The sequence below is a fragment of the Branchiostoma floridae genome, chromosome 6 (genome assembly GCF_000003815.2).
Source record: "Branchiostoma floridae strain S238N-H82 chromosome 6, Bfl_VNyyK, whole genome shotgun sequence".
NCBI lineage: Eukaryota > Metazoa > Chordata > Leptocardii > Amphioxiformes > Branchiostomatidae > Branchiostoma > Branchiostoma floridae.
In genome coordinates this window covers 23364416-23388474 of record NC_049984.1, presented here as the reverse complement: position 1 = coordinate 23388474, position 24059 = coordinate 23364416, and the positions used below count along the sequence as shown (strand labels likewise).

Sequence of the window (24059 nt, the reverse complement as noted above, 5' to 3'; positions counted from 1 at the left end):
GCACGAATCTTACTCCCCGTTTTGGGCCGTTCAAGTGTGGTAGTCCCAAAGGTAACCGCCAGCAATGGGGAAGGACAGAAAAACGGAGCGGGTGTCCGGCAGGACTCGGTCACCTCTCGGACCAATCGCCCGGTCATGGCTGGTTTTCTACAACGCTGCCAATGCAATCGGGTAACGCCTTTATCATAATTTATTCGTTCATTAATCAAAGACATTATAGATGTTCAAGAGTTTGTAACGGTCATATAATAAATCTTTGACATTCATCGGTTAACGTTTATAGCCATTTTAAGTCCAAAGTACAAATAGTCAAATATTTGCGGTGCACAAACTACTAAAGTTATATGTCATTGACAAGCCATGGGACCAAGGACGTTATATCAGATATATTTGATATAACGTCCTTAAACATCTAGTCCATTTTCCCCAGGATTCAGGCTTGTCTTATGTCCAGTAAGCCTATAAGAGACGTCGACAATCATCGCAATAATTTTCAATGATGATTTATTGCTATTCCATTCTTGTTTAAGAGGGGGAACAAAGGCGCTGTGGACCCGTGCCCTGACCATGTGCTCCTTGTATATCCTCATGTATATCACATGGGGAGTATATCCTCTGGCATGCATGATTGGACGGGGGTGACATGATAATCTCGAACCAGATCCACGGTGCGTAATGTATAGTATCAAACTCCCTCTCCGGTGCCCGTTTGACTCCCTTAGCCGGCTACACTCCCTGGCCAGCTTTGATACTATCTTATGGCACCGTAGGATCTGCTTGGAGATTATGACATGAGGCCACAGTTGTTGTTTTTTTTTTTCCTTTATCGATCGTGAACAGGCGAACCTGAATCAACGCACGCTCGGATGCCATCCATAGAATAAAATCAGTGCAGTCTAACGAAAAATGAGACTTCTACCATTGCATTTCAAGTGACCCTTTTACCTAGTAGAATTATCTACTTAAAACTAATGTAATGTAAAAATTGGTACTAGATAACCACCTCCAAACCACTAGCGCACAATAGGCCAGGAATGAAGTGTTTACGGGTTTGCTTGGAAATCGCACTTTGAGCTTTGAGCCCCGTTATCTAGAGATCTCGAGAGCCTTTTGGCTCAGTAACCTTATCGAAAGGGTTTGCTCTCAGTAAACTTTCGCTCATTCAACACACTGATGTACAAAGCGTTACCTCAGTTTGCGTAAGAGAACAAAAAGACAAAAAGAACATACCAAGCTAGGCGTCTGATCAAGTATGATCCACCCATTGAGTGTAGCACTAGGTACGGTTTTCTCTAGCTATAGCTCACATGGCGATATCAGTTATACAATTCAATTACCAGTCTCAGTCTTTTTACAGCAACAGCTTCCCCGGATTCGAATCGGGGTCGGCAAGTACAGTTACCTACTGTTGGAACCTGGAGCTCAACCGTGAAGCTGCTAAAAATCCCTAGTAGACACAGGCAGAAAAGGATAGCCTGTATTGTATCAATGAAGAAATGTTCAAACGCATGCAATTTTGCTGTAAGAAGGGGGTGTTGGCAGTAGTCAGTGATGAAAAATGATCGCAAAGTAGCAAATGAGCCCTGGTTTGTATAGCAGAGGCTATTACTGGGTAAGCGACTACCTTCAGAACGAGGGTGTCGACGTATAAGTGTCTAAAACTGAAAATATATAAACTGCAACAGTGCCCCGAAATCACGCACGATGTTTCTTGTGGCCTTGTAGTTGTAGCGATAGTAATCTTGATCTAGTTTAGCTCACTCAAGATTAATTCTTCCTCTGGTCGTGACAGAAATACAGCTTTATGTACAGTGACAGTATTTACAGTTTCGGCATATACGGAAATTCCCTTAGTTCTTTAAATTTCTTTTAATTTCGACAAGTAGTTGTAGCGTAAAGAACCACGGCTTAACGTTCTTAGGATTATTTATCTATTTATTTATTCATTTATCTATTTATTAGGATTCTTCATATACGATGACAATGGGGGGTATGGCGGAACAGGTGTCAAGGGACACCTTTTCAAAGCCGCCATACACACATGTTCGCACATGTTTACACACGCGTACGGCGGGGTTATACCGCCCCTTTTTTCCTGGGTGACATAACCTTTCGCTGGCTAATTACAAGACGTGGATGCGCCAGGTCTCCCGTCCGGGTGATTGAAAGTGAATCTACCAGCTCCAGACAGAAGGGTTTGCTCCATCTCACACAGCACCATCGCACGTGTGGGGGTTCTTTAACGTGCATCGGGTATGGCTAGCCCCTTACAGGGGACCTCCATTTAACGTCCTATCCAAGGGACGTCCCTAGCTGAAGCTAAGCACTCATTTTCACCTGAGTAAAGTGAGAAAAGCCATGTAAAGTGCCTTTCCCGAGGGCACAAGATCGGTAGCACGCTGTCTCTAATGCTGGGAAATGGAGTTTGCCTAGAAAGGTAGTTTGGCATGGATGGAGTGTCGCTCCACGGACAGCAGGGAATTCACGCGGTTATGCCGACTGCGTCTAAGTATTTTTTTTTTAATTGAGTTTTTAAGTCACCGAAATGAAGCAGACTTCGATGCGAAGCGAAACTCCCTTCCACGACTTCCTTCTACCTTTTCCTTTAGAAAACCTTTAATAGTCAACATTGAAAATCGCAAACCAGCGCTTCCTCCCATAGAATAAAATAAGACCCAATCCTGCTGGAAGTCTGCGAAGGATGCATGGTAATGAAGTGCCATTTTACAATGGCCCCTTCGAAGGAAAACACGTAACAATTCGTCCGTACTTTTTTCTCAGGTGGTCATACGTGTTGTTCCTTTTCGTCCGCCATCTTCTACACACCCTTCCTTCCCCCACCTGGTACGAGGGTGTGTATGGGGCCGTCAAGGATCCACTGAAGGCATTTCTTCCACTAAGCTTTATCTTTGAAGTAAGTAATATTTCTGCACTTTCAAAACTAGAGACACGGTCTACTGTAATAAAATAACTATAAAAGCACTCGCTGCTAGCTATAGCATGTTAGCGTTGAGGGTGCCAGTGTGCTATTCGGAAAAAAGCTTGGTTGTTCTAAGCTTTTTCATACAGAATGCCAAGGAGGTACCTCCTTGATAATACAAATAACACTTAAAATCAGTTTCCATAGTCTTCTTCAACCCTCTCCATATCCTTTACACTGACTTACTGCATGAAATAGTTAAGATTATGAATCACAGTGAATTCAAAGGCGATCAACTTGAAATTACTTTCAATTGCTTTAGTAATTTGGGGTAGGGTAGTTAATTGCTCAGAACTAAAGCAATTGAAGGTAATTTCAAGTTGATCGCCTTTAGAATTCAATGCGAATCATAACCATACCTCAAAAATGAAATAAGCTTATGCAGGTTTTTTTACCTCCTCTGGGGTAAAAAAAAATTAGAGATATTGTTTACGGTCTGTGTGTTTCATTGTCTTGTTGGGTGTCCGTAGTTATTTGAATATTGTTGAGTGAAAGGATGTGAGGCTAACGGTGGGTGGTGTAACAGGAGAATAGTAGGATGGGAAGGTTGGTCCGGGTCCAAAGTTGTTCCCGCAAGTTGTCAGGAAAATAAATACATAGACAGAGAATTAGATAGACCTTTACAATAAATGATAAAACAAGATTTAGAAAACACCAAAATTATTTTTCATAGAGATATGATATTTTCGAATTCTTGTTACTGACGCTTTTTTGTCAAAAGGTTCTGCATGCGGCTACAGGACTCGTCCCGTCCGGCGTCGTTCCCACCGCCCTGCAGATGTTTGCTAGGGTTTTTATAGTGTGGGGCGTGGCTCATCTCGTTCCCAAGGTACTTCAATAGTTTCTTCCTCAAATATATGTACATATGTATACATGTATATCCGTAAAATACAAAGATATAAAGTATTAGTATGTATTCGCAGTCACATACGCCGTACGACCGATATCGTATCGTAAAATCGCAGACTGAATGTATTCTTAGGATATGCAGCTATGTATATGCTGCAAAATCATGCAGTCTTGGTACGGACAAGGCTGTTTTGGATCCTTGTCGGTGGTTGGTTCTGTCACAGCCTGCTTGGAAATCGTACGGCATCAAAATCGTACGAAGACCTACGTGTGAACGCACCGCAAGCAAAACAGACTCTTTTCCCACAACTACTTATTTTAATTATTCTCACCGACGTTTCGGTGACCGTCTGTCACCTTCTTCAAGGCAATTCTGACTGGTTCACATCGTACAGCAGGACAGGTGTCGCTGCCCACAATTCAGATGTGGTCACAAATCGTTATGTATTTACATATGTACGATACATGACGTACGATACATGACGTCTTATTGCACACGTATCTACGAAACTGAAGTAAGACATAATCTATTGTTTTCCAGGTGCAGACGACCTTGTACATCTCTCTGGTGGTCTTGCCATGGTGTCTGTGTGAGGTGACCAGGTATCCCTACTACGTCACAAATGTCCTGGGGGTCAAGTCAGACGTGCTGCTCTGGTGCAGGTCAGGACTAATATGACGTCACGGCAGTCTTGCTAGAGTTTGCTCACGGGAGAGCATACAACTTGACTCGTTAACCAGTCCGGTTCCGAATTTGTTTTGGCCAAATACTAGTAGTCCCTAATAATAAGACGCAAATTCGCACAGGTTTTCTCTATATTTTGGCTCCAGATTTTCCGGCTAACGCTAGAGCAATGTATAATCTTTTATCTTTCCCCAAATACCCGTTGTTCGTAGCTTTTTTTTGGTGTCTGAGATTTAGTCGTGCGACGAACTGGTATAAGTGCGCGATCTACCACCCACCCCTGAGGCCTCCCCCCCTAAGGACAGATATCAGGGTTAGGTCTCTCCGTTAGACACAAACAGAACTGATAACGTCGCAATCGTCTCCTTCCTAACCATTCAAGAAGTCGCCAGATTGGCCAGATCGCACGTTCTATGTGCGTTCTGGGTGTTTTAGTGCCGTCGGACATTTTAGAAAACGTATTCTTCTTCTTCTTCTTTCGTGTCATCACTACACAAACTAAAAACGTATCGCAACTATTTTCTTCCTTTTTACTTATCAAACAGAGAAAATATTAGTCATCATCCCAGAAAAAAAACATTTTTTTTCCGTCCAGTGGCCTATAAAGAATGCTAAAAAATCAGCAGTTTTGGGGTGAGAATTTGATTTTATTGTTTGTTTTTGTACGAAAAATAACTTTTCCATAGAAAATGTAAGCCTATCGATCAGTGAAAAGGCACCCCTTTCCATCGGCAACATTGAATGTTTTGAATTTTAATGATTTTAAGTAATATTCTGATTATAATGCGTAAAAGATAAACATCAATTAACAAATTAAACTGATCATGACGTATTTTATTACATTTTGTTGACGTTGTTGTGTGTCACATTGTTTTCTATAGGTACACATTCTTCATAGTGCTGTATCCACTGGGTGCATTCGTAAGTGATTAACGAAACTTTTTTGGTTACTTTAACATCTATATAGTTGCATTTCCATTTAACTTACTTCTGGTACATGGTATTTGCTATGTAATAGATAAGCTATTTCGGACGAACTATACTCATGTGGTCAATGTATATCTATTACTGTATGCATTAATTTACATCTTACATGTAGCAAATTTGCTATATTTGATATTATGTCTGCTCTTAATATAGGTTTTTATTTCAAACGGTCGTCAATATGTCAGTTGGAACATTCTGCTAGGGGACCCAAACCTAAATTACTTTTTTTTACCTATATATAGTTGTCTGCAACCAAAAATCAGAACCATAGTTCCCCCCAAGTTCCCAAAATCGCCAATATCATTACAATCCATCCAGAGGTTCTTAAGTTATGCTGAGCAAAAATATGGGAAACAGAAACAGACATCCACAGACTGACACACAAAAACCAATACCTCCGTTTTTACATGGAGGTAATTATGTACTAGTATTTTATTTTGTGTGCTAGGGTGAGGTGCTGACCATGTACGCAGCTTTGGGCCCCATCAAAGAGGGCGATCTTCACCTTGCAGGGATTCCATCAAGCCTCCAGGGGGCGTTCCAGTTTTACTACTACGTCATTGTAGTATTTCTACTGGGCTGGGCGCCATGTGAGTGAAATAACTTTCCAAGTCTTTCTATGTATATAGATATTCCAAAGAATTATGAAATACGAAGACTAAATTTTATCGGACCAACACTTTAAAATAATTGAGACTTACAAATTTTCGGCTGACTTGTTTTTGGAATGGACTCGCTCACTGCGATTTTCGGGATGTGAAGTTGAAGCCACGTGACTACAGCAACGTAAGTGCAAGATAATCCGCGTCGCCACCCGTCTCTGTTCAAGGTCGGACGGTGAGCCTCATTCACTCCTCTTGTTCACTCCTCTTGCACTCCATTTCCTTACCGTCCGACCTTGAGTAGAGACGGGGGGCGACACAGGTTATCTGGCACTTACGACGCATTACCAACACAAATTCAATGAATTTGGTTGTAAAGTAAGATTTTAGTCTTAGTCTTTCCACTACTCAATTATATTTTCCTTCTTTGAAATTTTGATGCGCCGTTTCATCTGATGATAATATAAAAATGATTTATGCAAAACCCGCAAGGTAACAAGGTATTTTTATTTTCATTTTTTTGCGTACAAAGAGTCATGTTTTCACATGTAGCTATGCCATACATGGGCTAGGTTACTTATGTTGAATAGTACATCTTTGGTCATACAAGCAACTAAGTATTGATTCAATTAGTTGATGCATAGTTGTCTCTTTTCCAGGCTGGTGGCCGATATACAAGCACATGTTCCGACAGAGGGAGAAAGCGTTGGGCAGTCCCAGAACGAAGGAGGAATAAACTAGAACAAATTAAAGCAAATCGACGTGCCAAGAAAATTTGTCGTTTTCATCAACTTAGAAATGACATTGATTCTGATTCATCTGTAGTGAATGATTTTCAAATTGGTTGATTGCAGTTTGATATTTGCTTGTATGATTGTTTGCAAGTTTGACTTCAGAAATATGATACAAATGTCCTGAGACACAGTTATTGTTGTTTTGTGTTGTTTACCTTGTAGTGGCTAGTGTTATATTTCAAGTCAACTAGTTTCCTAGCTAAAAAAATAGCTTGCTGTTTCTGAAGTATGCTAGCAGATTATATATTTTTACAGGAAGGGACTGTCCCTTTAATGTGCTCGAACAAGAAAGTGCCATTTATGTAACTGTGTATTTAAATCTTTTCCAACTAGATTTCCACAACCTCATATCCACCCTCGTATTGCCCCGTCAATTAACCCCATGTAGACCGGGCTTTTTGGGGATTCCTGGAGGAGGGGGGGGGGGCATAATTTCAAAACGTGTCAAAACGGCTTGGGTTACGATTACCAAATTTGAGATAATGTAAAGTTTAATATTTTTCCGCCATCTTCTATCGACAAGCTTGAATTTTCAAAATTACATTCTACATATACTTTTTTTCTACATATAACGCCACGACCCAATAGAAGTGGACTAAAAAGGTTCAAGTGATTGTTTTTTGTAATAAAATTAATGATGTTGACGGAATTTGAGTAAAAAAATAACATGTATTTAATTACCGTTGATAAAGACATTGTCCGTCATTTTGAATTTTAACCCATGACGTCATCAAATTAGCATAAATTACGAATATCTAATTAGAAACGTAACTTGAAATTACACAGGATATTATACAAATAAGTGTGGTCTAGCAATAAAACCATGAAATCCCATAATTCAAAATGAAATTAGTAAATTTGGTACAATAAGCCTGTCAGAAACCCGTTGCCATGGCAAGACGAAGAATCACAAACTCAATTTTTTTCACAGAATTGTGGCCAACAATATTTTAGGAAAAGGCGCCAAGTTTCGCAGTCCTAGCACACGTTGTTCGGCAGTTATAAGACGTCAAAGTTGGCGCAGGCACTTTTAGCCCAACAATTTTAATTTCTGTGTGTTTAAATCGCAAATCTACGTTTTGAAGGAGGTGGGTGGTGCTATGGGATCGGTCAACTGCACTTGAACCCAAGCACTTCATAACAAACATAATGCCAGACATACATACGTACATGTCTTCTGTCAGACTGTTCTATTTAAGGAACGCCGGCCGTCAGGACACATAAATGCTGGGAACAGACGATGGGAAACATCTGAAAAGGTTTGATAAACGAACGTTGATAGGGTAAAGACCAGAGTTGCTAGTGTTATCATTCATATCAGGGTATCATTGAAATTTGAGAGATACGCTTATTTCCATATATTGTTTTTAAGATTATACACTATATATAAGCTTGGCAACAATAGCTTCGCATGGGACATATATGTTAATTGTTTGAACGCTGTGTGTTTCAATTGAATGATATTATGAATCAATAAAATCCAATGAACGGCAATGAAAACGCAGAGTCTGGACCCCTAACGAGGAACGACGTTAGGTTTGCGTCCAAAAATAAAGATCAAATAGTCACTGCCAAAACGGGAGCAAACTGTGTATCATTTTCATAGGGTCAACAAGGGTCACGCTCTAATTTCATGTTCGCCACAGCGACCTCCATGTACGTAGAGGCATTTACAGTACTGACAAATGTAACGTAATGGATGAAGTCCTCAATCTGTTACACTTTGTAGTTTTTATCAATATTCTTTTTGTCAGATTGGATCGCGTCTTCCAATTCTTTTGATTAATATCTCTAGCTCTGCGCGATCATAATTTAGGTTTGATGATTGGTTACTTTGGCTAATTTGAGATATGATGAGTAACATACTCCATACAAATATAGTCTATATTCGATTTGTTACCTCCGTAAAGGAGGTTCACATCCTATGGGAGTATTGTGGTTGTTCGGATTGTAGCTGTGTGTCACACAAACTGTACATGTAGATCCCCTCGGAGTTATTTTTGCATTTCAGAATGTCGGCACCTAGTAAGGTACCGTTAGATAGACACATTGATTTTGGGTTGTACCAGCAGTATTTCTAGGTAATGTAGTATCACAGAATGATACCCCCATCTTGAAGGTGTGGTAGAACCCACAGCTTGTATCGATTGCCTGCTCTCCAAGCAGAGGTTAGGCCCAGACTTGCTACACTGTATTGGTTAATGTCTAATCATCTGTCTGTCCTAATGTAATAACCCAGGTTCATAAAGGTCCATGGCGACACCAACCACAACAAATAGTGTCGGGGGAATCGCCGACGAGATCTCGTACGATCACGTTCACGGTGACCCTGACCTCCAGGTCAAAGTTCAAGGCTGCACCTTCCACGTCCACAAGACGGTCCTGATGGAGACGTCGGACTACTTTCGCGCCATGTTGGAAAGCGGCATGAGAGAAAGTTACGAAAACTCCGTCCAACTTCAAGGATTCACAGCGGAAGCGTTCAAGATCGTCCTAGACTTTCTGTACGAGTCAAAACCAATCAAAATGGACGATAGACTCCACTGTGTTCTTGAGATGGCGCAGTTTCTTCAGATTGGGCCAGTTCTGGACTACATCAAGAGTAAACTCAGCTGTGAGAACTGTGTCCATCTGTACATGATGGCTGATACTTATGTCATCAGCGATCTGAAGGAAGCTGCAGCACAGCTGATGGGGGACAACTATCTGAAGTTTCTTCGCTCGGAAGTTTTTGAAGAGCTGAGGGAGGAACAGCGAGAAGAGGTTCGGAAGACTCGCTTCAGACACCAGAAGTTCCTGTGCGGTGTGAACACGGGGTATGTGACGTGGCCAGAGCCAGGTCCGAGGGAATTCATGTATTACGACAATTCAAAGGTAAGAAAAAAGGTAGCATTAAGCAAATACGTCATATTTACCTGTAGTTTTACGTAATTAAAACTTTTTGACTCTCATCAGTATTGTTTTAGTAAGCCTCGATGTTCCGGGTTCTGAACCGGCTGCCATGTTCACTGTGACGTCATCGGAGTAATAATCAATGTTTTATTCAAATACTTGGTGGCAGTAATCGAGAGTTGGAAGTATGATGTTGGATAGTCTGATGTTCAACAACATCAGAAGGGTGACAGTGTAGACCTAGTTTAAATATTTGTTCATTGATGTTGATGAAACATTGCTGTATTCTGGTGTCATAAACACTTTAATGTCCTTCGTTTTTCATTGACTCAGGACGTCTGGAAATTGTTGACTGAAAAGCCAGAACAGGCTTGCCGACGAGGATGGGGTGTTGCTGTCCTGGATAACTACATTTACGTCATGGGTGGGTACAGCTTTCCCAAGTCCATCCATCCCTCTGGCGATGGCGACGTCCAAGCCTACAACTTCTGCTATGATCCTATCAAGAACAAGTGGACGGAGGAGCGTGCAATGAATGAAGCCAGAGCTTATTTTGGAGCCGTGACAAATGGTGAGTCTATCTACGCCATAGGAGGATTTCAGTATCACTTTCCAGTTCAGACTATGGAGAAATACATCCCTGAACAGGACAGATGGGAGTTCAGACGGTCCTTACCTGGAGACTGGACTAACTACGATCTAGCTGTCGTCTGCAAGGGAGACATCTACGTCAACTCGGAAGAACGGTGGGAAGAAACGTTTGCTCTCTTGAAGTACGTGTCAAACATCAACCAGTGGGAGATTCTGTCTCCCCTGCCCAGAAAACGGGACAAGAACAGTATGGTCGCGGTGGGAGAAACCATCTACCTTCTGGGTGGGTTAGTTCCCGGAGTAGACTGCTTCAATGTCACCACAAAACAATGGTTTGTACTGGAGTCCCACGAGGCTACAGAAGCCACAGAGTACGAGAAGGGGTGTACAGAAATGGACGGGACGATCTACGTGTTAAACAGTGATGATATGGCATGTTATATCCTGGAGGCGCAGACTTGGGTGCAGGGGTTGTCAGCCTTCCCAGGAGGGTGTAACGCTAACAAAGCAATCGTCGTACATCTGCCACCTGAACGGCAAGTCTTGTAGGGTTTAGAAGGATCTGGAGTTTTTGTCATTGGTGCGAACAAGTTATGAATTAATCTATTGCAAGTTGTCTTGAGCACCAAACGTTTTTGCCTGCTATGAAACATTTCATCAATAGTAGACGGGCAGACGGGTAAATCAATGAATTGCACAAAAATTTGCCAACTTTGCGGCGACTTTGCGAATTTTCGCCGTCACACTGACAATGTGGCGCATTTGTGAAGCCCACGTAAGCAGAATGTTGGAAATCACAATGTTGCCACTGAATTAAAAGCCAATGTATATCAATAATAAATAACAATGAAAAGATATTTGTTGTGGTAAGAGATGTTCACTTGCTTGGTTACAGTAGCACTTGCGTCATTTTGCTCATTGCGATTTTTTTTTAACGCAATGTCAGGCGAGAAATTGCGACCAACTGCGCAGTCCACTAAGATATCTTCTTTAAGACACGCAAATGTAGAGTACGCACCTTCGATTGAGAAGCTGATCGAAGCACACCTAACACTATGTTAGCCTGTGTTTACACAAGCTCTCGCCGGCTGGGCTTAATGACCCCTCCCCCCCCCCCCCCCCGAGATCTTAGGGCCGGCCGCTAGGGGCGCGATTTTAGTCAGGCTAACACTATGTAATGTATGGAGGTTTACATGTAACATGCTAAATATAGTTAAGAGAAGAAAAAACAGTTTGATGTGCAGTTGCCTTGTGTATTCAACATAGACGTTAACAGGATAAAAATGTTGATGTAGTGTAGAGTCTTCAATTTCACTGTCAATGTTCTTATTGATTTATTTGAGTTCAACTACATTGTAATTTTTTCGCCCATTTACTCAGGTAAAAATTAAAAACAGTCGACCGATGCAATTGCTCCAAAAGAAAAACAATTCTGAACTAGAGTTCGGGGACCTCATACTTCCATGAAATATTTATTGCTTTTTTGTGGATGGTATGTATGTTTATAGTCGGTTGTATTTGAGAGTAATGGTTATATAATATAAATGTTATGGGAAAGTAGTGGTGTATTTATTTAATGACACAGAGGATGTCCATCTGATTAGTAATTATCAAAATGTGACATTTAATTGTGTAATGTGCGTTTAAGAGGTCGACGTCATATGGTAGCGTGGTGTTCCTTAAGCTTGATGTTTGGCATTTAAAATGTCTAAGGTTGTCAGCATTATTGAGGTTCGACTATGTGCCTCAGAGCTGTGTGGTGGGAGGAAGTTGGGAAACTCAGAAAGAAGAAGGGATGTGGCCAACTTTAGTCAGATGGTGATTTGATTTTCCACCAATATGTCATAACATCAGCTGTTCACACGGTACAAAAACGAGATGCACACTTTCCTCTGACAGCCCTACACCAACTGTAAGATGAATACTTGGCGCCAACCCCGTCTGCTAAAAAACAAGTACCATTGGCTACGAAAGAGACAACTAACAACTGTCTCTTATCGTAACAAAGTCAGAACATCTGTTTCGCCCATAAAACTTCTGACACCCAACCCAGATGAGAGGACCTAATGGCATTTTAATCACCATGTCACTCAAATCAGCAGTACAGTATAGGAGACATCCATACCTGTTAAGCATTATCGTTAAATGTACCTCAACTTCTTACAATTATACTTACGCTTCACATCTCCATGATATCCTAAGCAGACATAAATAAAACTAATTATCATATTAAAAAAACTCGGGGTTCCCCAAACAGCTGTCACCTCACCATCTGCTTGGAGCTAAGCCCATTAACAAACACATAAAGCACGATGCCTGTACCAATATATCTCAAATATAGGGGTGATTTCTGATATTATTACATCAATTATAATGACAGATACGGCTCCCAAAATCTCATCGATTCGAGCTTTCATCACACCCCACCAACACACAAGTATGAAACCAATCCATCCAGCCGTTCTTGAGTAATCATCTACACAGACAGAGACACATAACAGAAAATATAACCTCCATTCCATGACATTTCATGGAGGTAAATATGAAACAGCGTATTGCTACATGCTACTGTCCTGGCCATTTACGACTACCGTGCAATGCAGTACAATTACCTTCAGCCTTTTCAAAAGAAACATCACAGAGTGGACATCCCCCAACCTGCAGGAAAGGTTGACTGTAGCAAGAGACAGACGGGCCTGGAGACAACTCTCCATCTTCATGTCTACCACCCCCCACCCCCCCCCCCCCCACCCCAACGGACCAAGAGGCCAAGGGACTAGGTAAGTAGGTAGGTAGACAAAGAACGAACAACGGTAATTAAATGACTTCACTAATGAATGACGAAGTACGTACCTATACTTTATGTCTAACGATTACTGACAATAATCTTCATCAATAAAACATACTTCATAAAACATACTTCATAAAACATACTTCATAAGTACTTAAAAGACACCGATGACACCAAAACAAAGCATTTTCTTATCATGTTCGACAACAATGGTATCATTGAATCAACATACACGTGTGTGCCCAACAGGATGTTTACATACTTTTGATGCCATTGAACACCAAGCTATGAAAAATACTTCCGTTTCAAAATGTCATAAAAAGTCGCTGGCATAAAAGAATCGGTTCACGAATCGAAGTACGCTTGCGCGGCGAAATGCATCGTGAGCAATATGTCAAAGGTAAGGGACCCCAACTTGTAAACAGTTTTTGTTTCGACCATTGTTGCTATTTACATAACAATGTTTAGACGTGTTTTGTTTATGTCTCTGAGACCATTAGCTTTAAGACATTGCCCTCTATGCATTTCATTGTACATGTGTACTAAAATAGTGAACCTGCTTACTCATGCGGTTTGCCTTGAAGGGATAGCAATATGGTGGACATACTCGGCCAACGTGCTGGTTTCCAGAGTCCACCACGATGTAACCACACAAACTTCACTGCCACTATTCATGCAATTAGAAATCAAAAATTCTATTCCTCGTTAGCTAACATCTAATAGAAGATGACGCCAATATGGCACATCCATCTGTCTTAGATACTTACATTATAGACATGTATTTTCATGCGGACCAATCAAGTGTACTGTCCCATTGTTCGGGAGTAGATCGTCAAAGGTGGCAATACAATATGCCATCACAAGATGTCGCTTTTAATCCATCAACAAAATTATATCATCCGTGGCCCTGTGATAAAGTTATTGCAATGCTACTTTAGTATAGTCGACGCCAGGACATGTCAAACATTGTACGACGTAAAAATTTTCTGCAGCGTTTTGTATCCATACGTATAGCACGTAATCATCGCATGTACAATATATCGTCGATTTTCTTGTCACAGAAGAAAAAAAATCTTCCAACGATACAAATCTCACAATGACAAAGTACTAAAACACTAAAATCTATCTTGCCGTTCAGGTGGCAGGTGTACGACGATTGCTTTGTTAGCGTTACACCCTCCTGGGAAGGCTGACAACCCCTGCACCCAAGTCTGCGCCTCCAGGATATAACATGCCATATCATCACTGTTTAACACGTAGATCGTCCCGTCCATTTCTGTACACCCCTTCTCGTAGTGAATAGCTTCCGTGGCCGGATGGTCTTCAAGTACAAACCATTGTCTTGTGGTGACATTGAAGCAGTCTACTCCGGGAACCAACCCACCCAGAAGGTAGATGGTTTCTCCCACCGCGACCATACTGTTCTTGTCCCGTTTTCTGGGCAGGGGAGACAGAATCTCCCACTGGTTGATGTTTGACGCGTATTTCAGAAGCGCAAACTTTTCCGTCTCTTCGTCTTCCGAGTTGACGTAGATGTCTCCCTTGCAGACGACAGCTAGATCGTAGTTAGTCCAGTCTCCAGGTAAGGACCGTCTGAACTCCCACCTGTCCTGTTCAGGGATGTATCTCTCCACAGATTTTACAGGGAAATGATACTGGAACCCACCGATGGCGTAAACAGAGCCACCGTAAGCCACTGCTCCAAAATAGGCTCTAGCCTCGTTCATAGAACGCACTTCCGACCATTTGTTCTTGACCGGATCGAAGCAGAAGGAATCTCCCAGGACGGCACCATCGCCGGAGGGGTGTCCGAGAAAGTGTTTGCTGTACCCTCCCATGATGTAAATGTAGTTGTCCAGTACGGCCACGCTCCACCCTCTCCTGCCTGCCTCCTCCGGCTTGTGAGCGAACGTTTTCCAGTCGTCCTGTAGACAGATATGTTAAAGGAATAATTAAGTCGTAATTTACATATAATTAACATATCATTACGTTGGTCTCCATCAAAGTTGCCTACACGTCAAAAATCATGAAAGTTCAATCATCCCGTCTTGACTTATCCACTGGCAAAGTCTTCAACAAACCGCCTCCTGCAGTTCAAAGAGAGCTGATAGAGGGCCCAAATGTATGTCTCGTCTTCCAGACTACAAATTGTATCTACCAACCAAAAGTCGTGCCCATAACAAAAGATATCACAAGCAGATTTACACTGTAGTGCCGTAGAAAGACTCCAGGGGCCCCAACATCTAATAGTTTCTTTCTTTTGCCCTATCAGCATGCCAAGTATTATAAAGATCCATCCATGACCTCTAGTTTTGCTATCCACAGACAAACACATATCAATCCGCACTTCAAAATCACGAATCCGAAAAAAAATATTGGCGAAGGTAAAAAACGAAAAATAAGTTTAACTTACACCATTCTAGTTTTAGCATTTGTCATAGCATCATTGATTGGCGGAATCAAACAGTAATACTGCAGGAGTCAGACACGTCAGTTCTAGGGCTGGGTATCGGTACAGCGTACCGGTACAAAACCGGTTTTTCTTATTGGACCGGTCCAGAAAAACCGGACCTGAAAAAATTAGGTGGACCGGATGTTGGACCGATTAGAAAATTAACAGATTATTTTATAAGACATTCACACGTTTTGGCGCTTGCAGGTGGAAGAAAATAACAAAAGTGAAGTAGAGTAGAGTTTGTAGTAATTTCTACCAAGTTTTACAGCCAAACGTACAGGTGCAGTTAGCGTTGTAGGATTTTAAAACGCCAGTATAAGTCTAATACTCCCCCAAACAGATTTCTTTGTAGTGAAATGGACCATTGGTATGAGTCATACTGAATCAGGTCCAGGTTCAGGTCCGGACCTGGACCTGATCCTTTGGACCTGAACCGGACCTGGACCTGAATTTTCTGTACCGGTACCCAGCCCTAGTCAGTTCCAACTACTTTCCTACCTTTGAATTGTCATAATACATGAATTCCCTCGGACCTGGCTCAGGCCACGTCACATACCCCGTGTTCACACCACACAGGAACTTCTGGTGTCTGAAGCGAGTCTTCCGAACCTCTTCTCGCTGTTCCTCCCTCAGCTCTTCGAAAACTTCCGAGCGAAGAAACTTCAGATAGTTGTCCCCCATCAGCTGTGCTGCAGCTTCCTTCAGATCGCTGATGACATAAGTATCAGCCAGCATGTACAGATGGACACAGTTCTCACAGCTGACTTTACTCTTGATGTAGTCCAGAACTGGCCTCATCTGAAGAAACTGTGCCATCTCAAGAACAACGTGTATCTTATCGTCCATTTTGATTGGCTTCGACTCATACAGAAAGTCCAGGACGATCTGAAACGCTTCAGCTGTGAAGCCTTGAAGTTGGACGGAGTTTTCCCGACTTTCTCTCATGCCGCTTTCCAACATGGCGCGGAAGTAGTCCGACGTCTCCATCAGGACCGTCTTGTGGACGTGGAAGGTGCAGTCTTGAACTTTGACCTGGAGGTCAGGGTCGCCGTGATCGTGGCTGTACGAGATCTCGTCGGTGATCCCATTGACACTGGATGTCCGATCGGGCTTCGCCATTTGCATCCCTGTGAATACATCATGTAACAGTCGGGGGGCGGGCAGGGGGGCCTGGAGAGGTTTCAACATATACTCACCACAACGGTTTGGGGAATATAATTGTTTATGAATTTATGAAAATAGCGCTATTTACATGATGTTTAAAATGGTATAATACGCTGCCACACTAAGAATGTGTTTTGAGCGCAAAACATTTTTCGAGATATGTCTTTTATATTAGAGTAAATAACATGTTCTGAATATGAAATGGATATCTCATCAGCTTAGTATATATGAGCTCTAAATTTTAGCCGAAGATCTCATAACAGTTATGCCTCATTTCATGTAGTAAACATGAAATAATTTTGTTAATGAGCTTGCTGTTGTAATCTGGACAACTAAAACCCCGATTTCACTAAAACGTGGCCTCGCTGTGACCTGATGTTTGAAAGAGCGCTCAGCGCATTTCATAGATATAAAACGACGCTTTCTGTGATATTCTCAGTCATCCCTTTAGTTTTTAGATGATATTCCAATTTGATTAATTCAGGTGCTGCAAAATTTAATATTATCTATGTTGCAGCGAAATCACCGTCTAATTGAATGAGTGTGTGGGAAGGGGCTAACTTGAAGACTGTGTACATCCATTGAACGTCAACATACGCCCGATTGTGACCCCATTACACAGTAGTCTGTCGGTTCCCGTTTTGGCGTTGCCCTCTGACCTCAATTTCTAAAAACAGACTCGTGGCGTTCATGCTTCGTCCTCAGCAGAGAGACATAAACAGAGGTTTGGTTTTGTCTTTTATACGGCAAATTGTTTGATCTCTCCTATGCCAGTGTCACATCCAACAACTATTAATTTCCAAACTCGAGAATATTTTACAGCGTTATTGAACATGCAGCTGCGAAAATCCTAACATCTCCTAAGCTTTTTTTCTTGGTTTCTTTTAAAACTGATATGTTATTCTAAGATCTACTCTACCTAATCTGGACAAACCTGAAATATTCCTGTCTGCTCTATATGATCCCTTTCGAGCCACATGGACAATCATGGTCTCTTGGTCCTGGCGGCCGTCCTGCCAAAAATAGAACAGCCCGACAGATGACATGGACGTATGTCTGGTATCGTGTTTGTCATAAACTACAAGGCAGGCTTTTAAGGATTTATTTTCAGAACTGTGTGTATAATTGTCTGCCTGTCTGTCTGTCTGTGAACGTTATAACTTGAGAATGGAATGTTAGGACATTTTGAATATTGCTAGATGTTATTCCATCAAAAAATGATTAGACTTTTTAATCTTTGGTGACTTTCATTGGTACTGCAGCAGAGCATCAAATAAATCATGCAAATCCAAGTCTCATTTAAATGATTCATGAGGAAACGCTGTAGCATTATTCTTTGCTAAGACTTTCGTACTTAACCCTATTCGGACGGTGGGGTGGGTTGGCTTGCATTTGAGGCCTGCGCCAATTTTATGTCACATAATGCCGGAATGGCTTACGCTATAGTCATCAAATTTGGTGACTTTTTTCTAAAATTTAGCTGGCAACAATTTTACAAAGTTTAGAAAACACTCTATTTTGTTTGTTTCAATGGCAACCTCTTGACAGGGATTTTGTTTTTTTACAAAAATCGCTAATTTAATTCTTACTGTATTTTTCAAGATTTCTTGCTATAACACTGCTATCTATTTTCTTACACAGATAACATCATATGTCGTCGAGTCATATATTTTATAATTAAACATAGAAAACAATACTAATTAACGTTACGTTTCAATGGATTTATTAAAGATGTACAATCTACAGGATAGACCCAATGGCGATGACAAAGCTAGAGCCTCGCTTTGGAGAACCCGAGGACGAGATCTCGTACAATCATGTTCACGGTGACCCCGACCTCCAGGTCAAAGTTCAAGACTGCACCTTCCACGTCCACAAGACGGTCCTGATGGAAACGTCGGACTACTTCCGCGCCATGTTGGAAAGCGGCATGAGAGAAAGTCACGAAAACTCCGTCAAACTTCAAGGATTCACAGCTGAAGCGTTCAAGATCGTCCTAGACTTTCTGTACGAGTCAAAACCAATCAAAATGGACGATAGACTCCACTGTGTTCTTGAGATGGCGCAGTTTCTTCAGATTGGGCCAGTTCTGGACTACATCAAGAGTAAACTCAGCTGTGAGAACTGTGTCCATCTGTACATGCTGGCTGATACTTATGTCATCAGCGATCTGAAGGAAGCTGCAGCACAGCTGATGGGGGACAACTATCTGAAGTTTCTTCGCTCGGAAGTTTTCGAAGAGCTGAGGGAGGAACAGCGAGAAGATGTTCGGAAGACTCGCTTCAGACACCAGAAGTTCCTGTGTGGTGTGAACACGGGGTATGTGACGTGGCCTGAGCCAGGTCCGAGGGAATTCATGTATTACGATCACTGCAAGGTAAGTTATGGACAAGTGATTAACACATGCAAAACGATGTCTCGCCATAAGTCAGCAACAACATGTTCATAATATTTCACTTCAACGTTATCACATAAAAATGACGGCACCCCTTCCCATCATACACCACTCCCATGGGAAACAGAATGGCGACGCCCACGGACGAAAGCGAAACCAATGTAGGTTTTGTTATCGCATATAACTTTTAAATAGGTAGTGAATAGCTGACTACAGTTTTACTATATTTACTAGAAATTGGATGCTAAATTCAAATTTCGAGACATAGTTACAGTATTAAAACCTTGTTATAAAGGTCTATTTTCTGTGTGCATTGCGACATACCCACCTGTTACAAAAATAACAACAACAAAAGTTGACAATAAACTTCTGGGCCACCGTAGAATGGCTTCTATTCCTCTGTAACTCTTTCCTTTGTTTGTTTCCTACAGGATGTGTGGAAAATCTTCACAGAGAAGCCAGAACAGGCTTGTAGACGGGGGTGGGGCGTGGCTGCACTGGACAACTACATCTACGTCATAGGCGGTTACGGTAAACCTCGATTCGGTCACCCTTCCGGCCTTGGTGACGTTCTATCCGTGTGCTTCTGCTACGACCCTGTCAAAAACAAATGGTCTCAGATACGTTACCTTAACGAAGCAAGGGCTTACTTTGGAGCTGTGGCTCACGACAGGTCTGTTTACGCCATCGGTGGTTTCCAGTACGACTATACTGTAAAATCTGTGGAGAGATATATCCCTGAACAGGACAGGTGGGAGTTCAGACGGTCCTTACCTGGAGACTGGACTAACTACGATCTAGCTGTCGTCTGCAAGGGAGACATCTACGTCAACTCGGAAGACGAAGAGACGGAAAAGTTTGCGCTTCTGAAATACGCGTCAAACATCAACCAGTGGGAGATTCTGTCTCCCCTGCCCAGAAAACGGGACAAGAACAGTATGGTCGCGGTGGGAGAAACCATCTACCTTCTTGGTGGATTAGTTCCCGGAGTAGACTGCTTTAATGTCACCACAGGACAATGGTTTGTACTTGAAGACCATCCGGCCACGGAAGCTATTCACTACGAGAAGGGGTGTACAGAAATGGACGGGACGATCTACGTGTTAAACAGTGATGACATGGCATGTTATATCCTGGAGGCGCAGACTTGGGTGCAGGGGTTGTCAGCCTTCCCAGGAGGGTGTAACGCTAACAAAGCAATCGTCGTGCATCTGCCACCTGAACGACAAGATAGATAGAATATCACTTTGCTAGCACTCAAAATTATGACAGTTGTGTTATTGAAAGATTTTCCTTTTTTTTCTGTCAGGAAAATATTCGTTATATCATTTTCACGTCAAAGCCATGCAGATCGAAAACACTGTAGGAACAGTCAACATCTCTCGGCGTTGAATAGACATTACTATATTTAGCAGCAGTACAGTAACAGTAAAATTATACAGTAAAATCATGCATATGATGGTACTGGTGTTGCACGTCAAAAGCGAGAACTTGCGATGCATATTTGCATTACCACAATGTAGTGTTGTATACCAGTACAGAAAATTCAGGTCCATGTCAGGACCTGAACCTGGACCTCATTGTCTGTGAAGACAACTGGCGGTATATACTCAATAGAATGGTCAATTTTGCTACAAAGGGAATCTGATTTGGTAGAGTATCCGACTCCCATGCACTGGTGTGTTAAAATTTTTAACACACCAGTGCATGGGAGTCGGATACTCTACCCCGAGCAGTAATGGCTTCTTTCCATTGTTTGGGAACACGTCCCTCTTCCAATGAGCAGTTGAAAATATGGGCAAGAATTTCACTAAATTCGACAGCAAATGTTTTGACGATTTTCGGGGAAATGTTATCAGGGCCGCAACTTTTCCTGGCATCAAGGCGCTTCAAGATTTCATTAACCTCATATGAATGTATATGCGGAGGTCTAGAAGGAGAAGGCAGGTAAGATGGCAATGACTCAAGGTCAAGTTCGTTAACGATGTCAGAAAAGTGATGATTGATTACATTAGCAATAGCATTGTCAGTTTGAGGAGTGCTGCTGGGCACAGACACTGATATGCTCCGCTTGGAATTTAGTATGTTGCTTAGACACGCGTGCCACCTGGCCAGATTGCAAAAGAACAAATTAAACGGACCAAATGCAACCCTAAAACTTCAATGACAAAGGTAAAAAATATAGGTAACTAAGGTATATGTATTCCAGAGTCCGATGTAAAAATACATGCATCTTCTCTGAGATTTCTACCAGAAATTCTTTTGTGGTATGCTTGTGCCTTGAAAAGCCTCACGATCCAGCCCTAAGGCTTAGTCTTCCTTTTCTCCTCACCGAGCACCTGCTCTCCACTTGTTCCATTAATCAACAGTCACCTGTGCACAACTCAAACACACAATGTGTTAATACAAAAAGGGAATTTCACGTCAAATGCTGGAAGTTAGTATTTTGCTGGTTCAGCAGATGAAATATCACTCACTCACTCACTATCCAGTTAAAAAAAACACATCATATGAGGATCTACTTACTTGCACTATGTCATTAGTTATAAGGGCCAGGTAAGAAAAAGACCATACCATTAGTATATAATGTCAAAAAATTGATAGAGTCAGTGATAATATTTGTGACAGAATTACATGGATAAGATAAAATCATCAAACGAATTCTACATGATGTACTAGTATATAGATAACAAATAATGATATAGTTGACAAACTGGAATATATGATAAGACCAATGGATAAAATCATCAAACAAATTGTACATGACGTATATAAGATGACAAATGATGATAATTAAACTATAGTTGATAAACTGCAAGGTGCAGAACGATTGGCCAGTCCATATGTTTACAGTAGAAAAAGCAATTCCTAAAGTGTGTTGCATAACAATTTTGTAGCAAATACAGTATCAATCAAGAGATACAATAATTCAATCCTATAAATTACACATGCAAGTATTTGCACAACATACTGATGTGATGGCTGTATCTTCACTTCCAAGGATAATGCTAACCCTCAGGACAAAATTGACAGCTGAAAAGGCTTTAAAATATGGGCAGCCAAAAATAAGAAAAATCCCAAATCTTTGAAATTCCATGGATTGAAAAACCATTTACCAACAGATGGAAAACTACTTAGTTTCATGTTTCAAGTTTAAAATAGAGTTCCAGGACCACACACCTCTGCAAATGATTTTATTATAAACCTGACATATTATCTGTTTCTATTAATTATGCAAAAAAGGTCAACAGTTGCAAGAATTGAATTAGTTGATCATCTCCTAAACCCAAACTGAAGAAGACAATAATGTTGTCTTGAGAAAACGGCCATGGTCCCATTTCTATCACTAATGCAAATCAGGTCTCATGGGTATGAATTATGTCTAAGATGGTTCACTTTCATATATCTTAACCATGACATAAATATATTGCTTACTTTGCACACATTATGTTTCATGATCACTCTTTGTTTCATGTGACACTTTGCTGTCAGGCAGTCCCTGTGAAACTGATCCCTTGTTAGCAATGTCCCCCATGGAAGGCGAGACCAATGCCGTTGTTATGCCCCAACCCGTGCCTGCCCCATTCCGTGCCCAATTCAGGCACGGAACGTGGCACAGCCCGACTGCCCAGGTCTGTGCCCAGAAGCACTGTCAATCACTATGACTGACGGGGTAGTGATAACTAATTATTCACGCCCATGTTTCCAAATAAGGCTTGATTTTGCGAGATCTTTCGAGATTTTGTTTCGAGACTTGGAAAAGTCTGGCAGTTTGGCGGACCAAATGTTAATCTTAAAATAAGTTATTTTTATTGCAAGTTAGTACACAGAGGTAATTGTCCTTTTTGATTCCACTATATGATTTTTATCCATAAAATTGTTCGTCGAAGACACAGAATTTAGCACGTCTATAGTGCATTCCTTCGCTCTCCCTTTTTCTTGTCTAAGGCAGTCCCTGTGAAACTGGTCCCTTGTTAGCAATGTCCCCCATGGAAGGCGAGACCAATGCCGTCATAGGAAACCAGCCGGTATGCCTGGAGAGTGTAAGCTTTCTTGCTTAACTGGCACCTACAGTGCTTCGCTCTCCCTTTTTCTTGTCTAAGGCAGTCCCTGTGAAACTGGTCCCTTGTTAGCAATGTCCCCTTGGAAGGCGAGACCAATGCCGTCATAGGAAACCAGCCGGTATGCCTGGAGAGTGTAAGCTTTCTTGCTTAACTGGCACCTACAGTGCTTCGCTCTCCCTTTTTCTTGTCTAAGGCAGTCCCTGTGAAACTGGTCCCTTGTTAGCAATGTCCCCCATGGAAGGCGAGACCAATGCCGTCATAGGAAACCAGCCGGTATGCCTGGAGAGTGTAAGCTTTCTTGCTTAACTGGCACCTACAGTGCTTCGCTCTCCCTTTTTCTTGTCTAAGGCAGTCCCTGTGAAACTGGTCCCTTGTTAGCAATGTCCCCCATGGAAGGCGAGACCAATGCCGTCATAGGAAACCAGCCGGTATGCCTGGAGAGTGTAAGCTTTCTTGCTTAACTGGCACCTACAGTGCTTCGCTCTCCCTTTCTCTTGTCTAAGGCAGTCCCTGTGAAACTGGTCCCTTGTTAGCAATGTCCCCCATGGAAGGCTAATCCAATGCCATCATAGGAAACCAGCCGGTATGCTATAAGCCTATGTAAGCTTTCTTGCTTAACACACAATGCTTCCCTCTCAATTTTACATCACAATTTATAGTATATGCAAATGTTCATAATAGCATTTTTTTTGATAGAATGTACATGTAAATATGAAATTTCGCCGACAGGACTTCTAAACAAAAACTAGATGCGTTTTGGGTTAAAAAGACCACCATAAATAGTTTATACTGATTGCCACCTTATTTGCA

General features: G+C 41.7%; 4 protein-coding genes across 4 annotated transcripts; 3 read left to right on the top strand and 1 right to left on the bottom strand.

Moving 5' to 3' along the window:
- Positions 1-23: 23 nt before the first annotated feature.
- On the top strand, positions 24-7023 carry LOC118417843 (very-long-chain (3R)-3-hydroxyacyl-CoA dehydratase 2-like). The gene is made up of 7 exons (XM_035823591.1): positions 24-171; positions 2782-2914; positions 3702-3809; positions 4371-4492; positions 5396-5435; positions 5950-6091; positions 6763-7023. Exons 1-7 carry the CDS (start codon positions 65-67, stop codon positions 6837-6839), a joined length of 729 nt encoding a protein of 242 aa, XP_035679484.1. The 5' UTR covers positions 24-64; the 3' UTR covers positions 6840-7023.
- A 2127-nt stretch (positions 7024-9150) lies between these two features.
- Positions 9151-11433, top strand: LOC118418217 (kelch-like protein 26). The gene is made up of 2 exons (XM_035824059.1): positions 9151-9771; positions 10123-11433. The coding sequence occupies exons 1-2, from the start codon at positions 9151-9153 to the stop codon at positions 10927-10929; spliced, it is 1428 nt and encodes a 475-aa protein (XP_035679952.1). The 3' UTR covers positions 10930-11433.
- Positions 11434-13169: 1736 nt separating this feature from the next.
- LOC118418644 (kelch-like protein 26) lies at positions 13170-16745 on the bottom strand. The gene is made up of 2 exons (XM_035824652.1): positions 16125-16745; positions 13170-15096 (listed from the first exon to the last, which is right to left on the bottom strand). The coding sequence occupies exons 1-2, from the start codon at positions 16743-16745 to the stop codon at positions 14287-14289; spliced, it is 1431 nt and encodes a 476-aa protein (XP_035680545.1). The 3' UTR covers positions 13170-14286.
- A 199-nt stretch (positions 16746-16944) lies between these two features.
- Positions 16945-20831, top strand: LOC118417037 (kelch-like protein 26). Its single transcript, XM_035822391.1, has 3 exons — positions 16945-17514; positions 18537-19167; positions 19617-20831. The coding sequence occupies exons 2-3, from the start codon at positions 18547-18549 to the stop codon at positions 20421-20423; spliced, it is 1428 nt and encodes a 475-aa protein (XP_035678284.1). The 5' UTR covers positions 16945-17514; positions 18537-18546; the 3' UTR covers positions 20424-20831.
- Positions 20832-24059: the final 3228 nt, after the last annotated feature.

Bases quoted from the DNA above. Each gene is read 5' to 3' on its own strand.
- LOC118418644 (XM_035824652.1), bottom strand. From the start codon at position 16,745: ATGGCGAAGCCCGATCGGACATCCAGTGTCAATGGGATCACCGACGAG. The intron at 15,097-16,124 runs GTAGGAAAGTAG...ATCTGTCTACAG, and splicing joins TGTATTATGACAATTCAAAG to GACGACTGGAAAACGTTCGC.
- LOC118417843 (XM_035823591.1), top strand. From the start codon at position 65: ATGGGGAAGGACAGAAAAACGGAGCGGGTGTCCGGCAGGACTCGGTCA. The intron at 172-2,781 runs GTAACGCCTTTA...CTTTTTTCTCAG, and splicing joins AACGCTGCCAATGCAATCGG to GTGGTCATACGTGTTGTTCC. The intron at 3,810-4,370 runs GTACTTCAATAG...ATTGTTTTCCAG, and splicing joins TGGCTCATCTCGTTCCCAAG to GTGCAGACGACCTTGTACAT.
- LOC118418217 (XM_035824059.1), top strand. From the start codon at position 9,151: ATGGCGACACCAACCACAACAAATAGTGTCGGGGGAATCGCCGACGAG. The intron at 9,772-10,122 runs GTAAGAAAAAAG...TCATTGACTCAG, and splicing joins TGTATTACGACAATTCAAAG to GACGTCTGGAAATTGTTGAC.
- LOC118417037 (XM_035822391.1), top strand. From the start codon at position 18,547: ATGGCGATGACAAAGCTAGAGCCTCGCTTTGGAGAACCCGAGGACGAG. The intron at 19,168-19,616 runs GTAAGTTATGGA...TGTTTCCTACAG, and splicing joins TGTATTACGATCACTGCAAG to GATGTGTGGAAAATCTTCAC.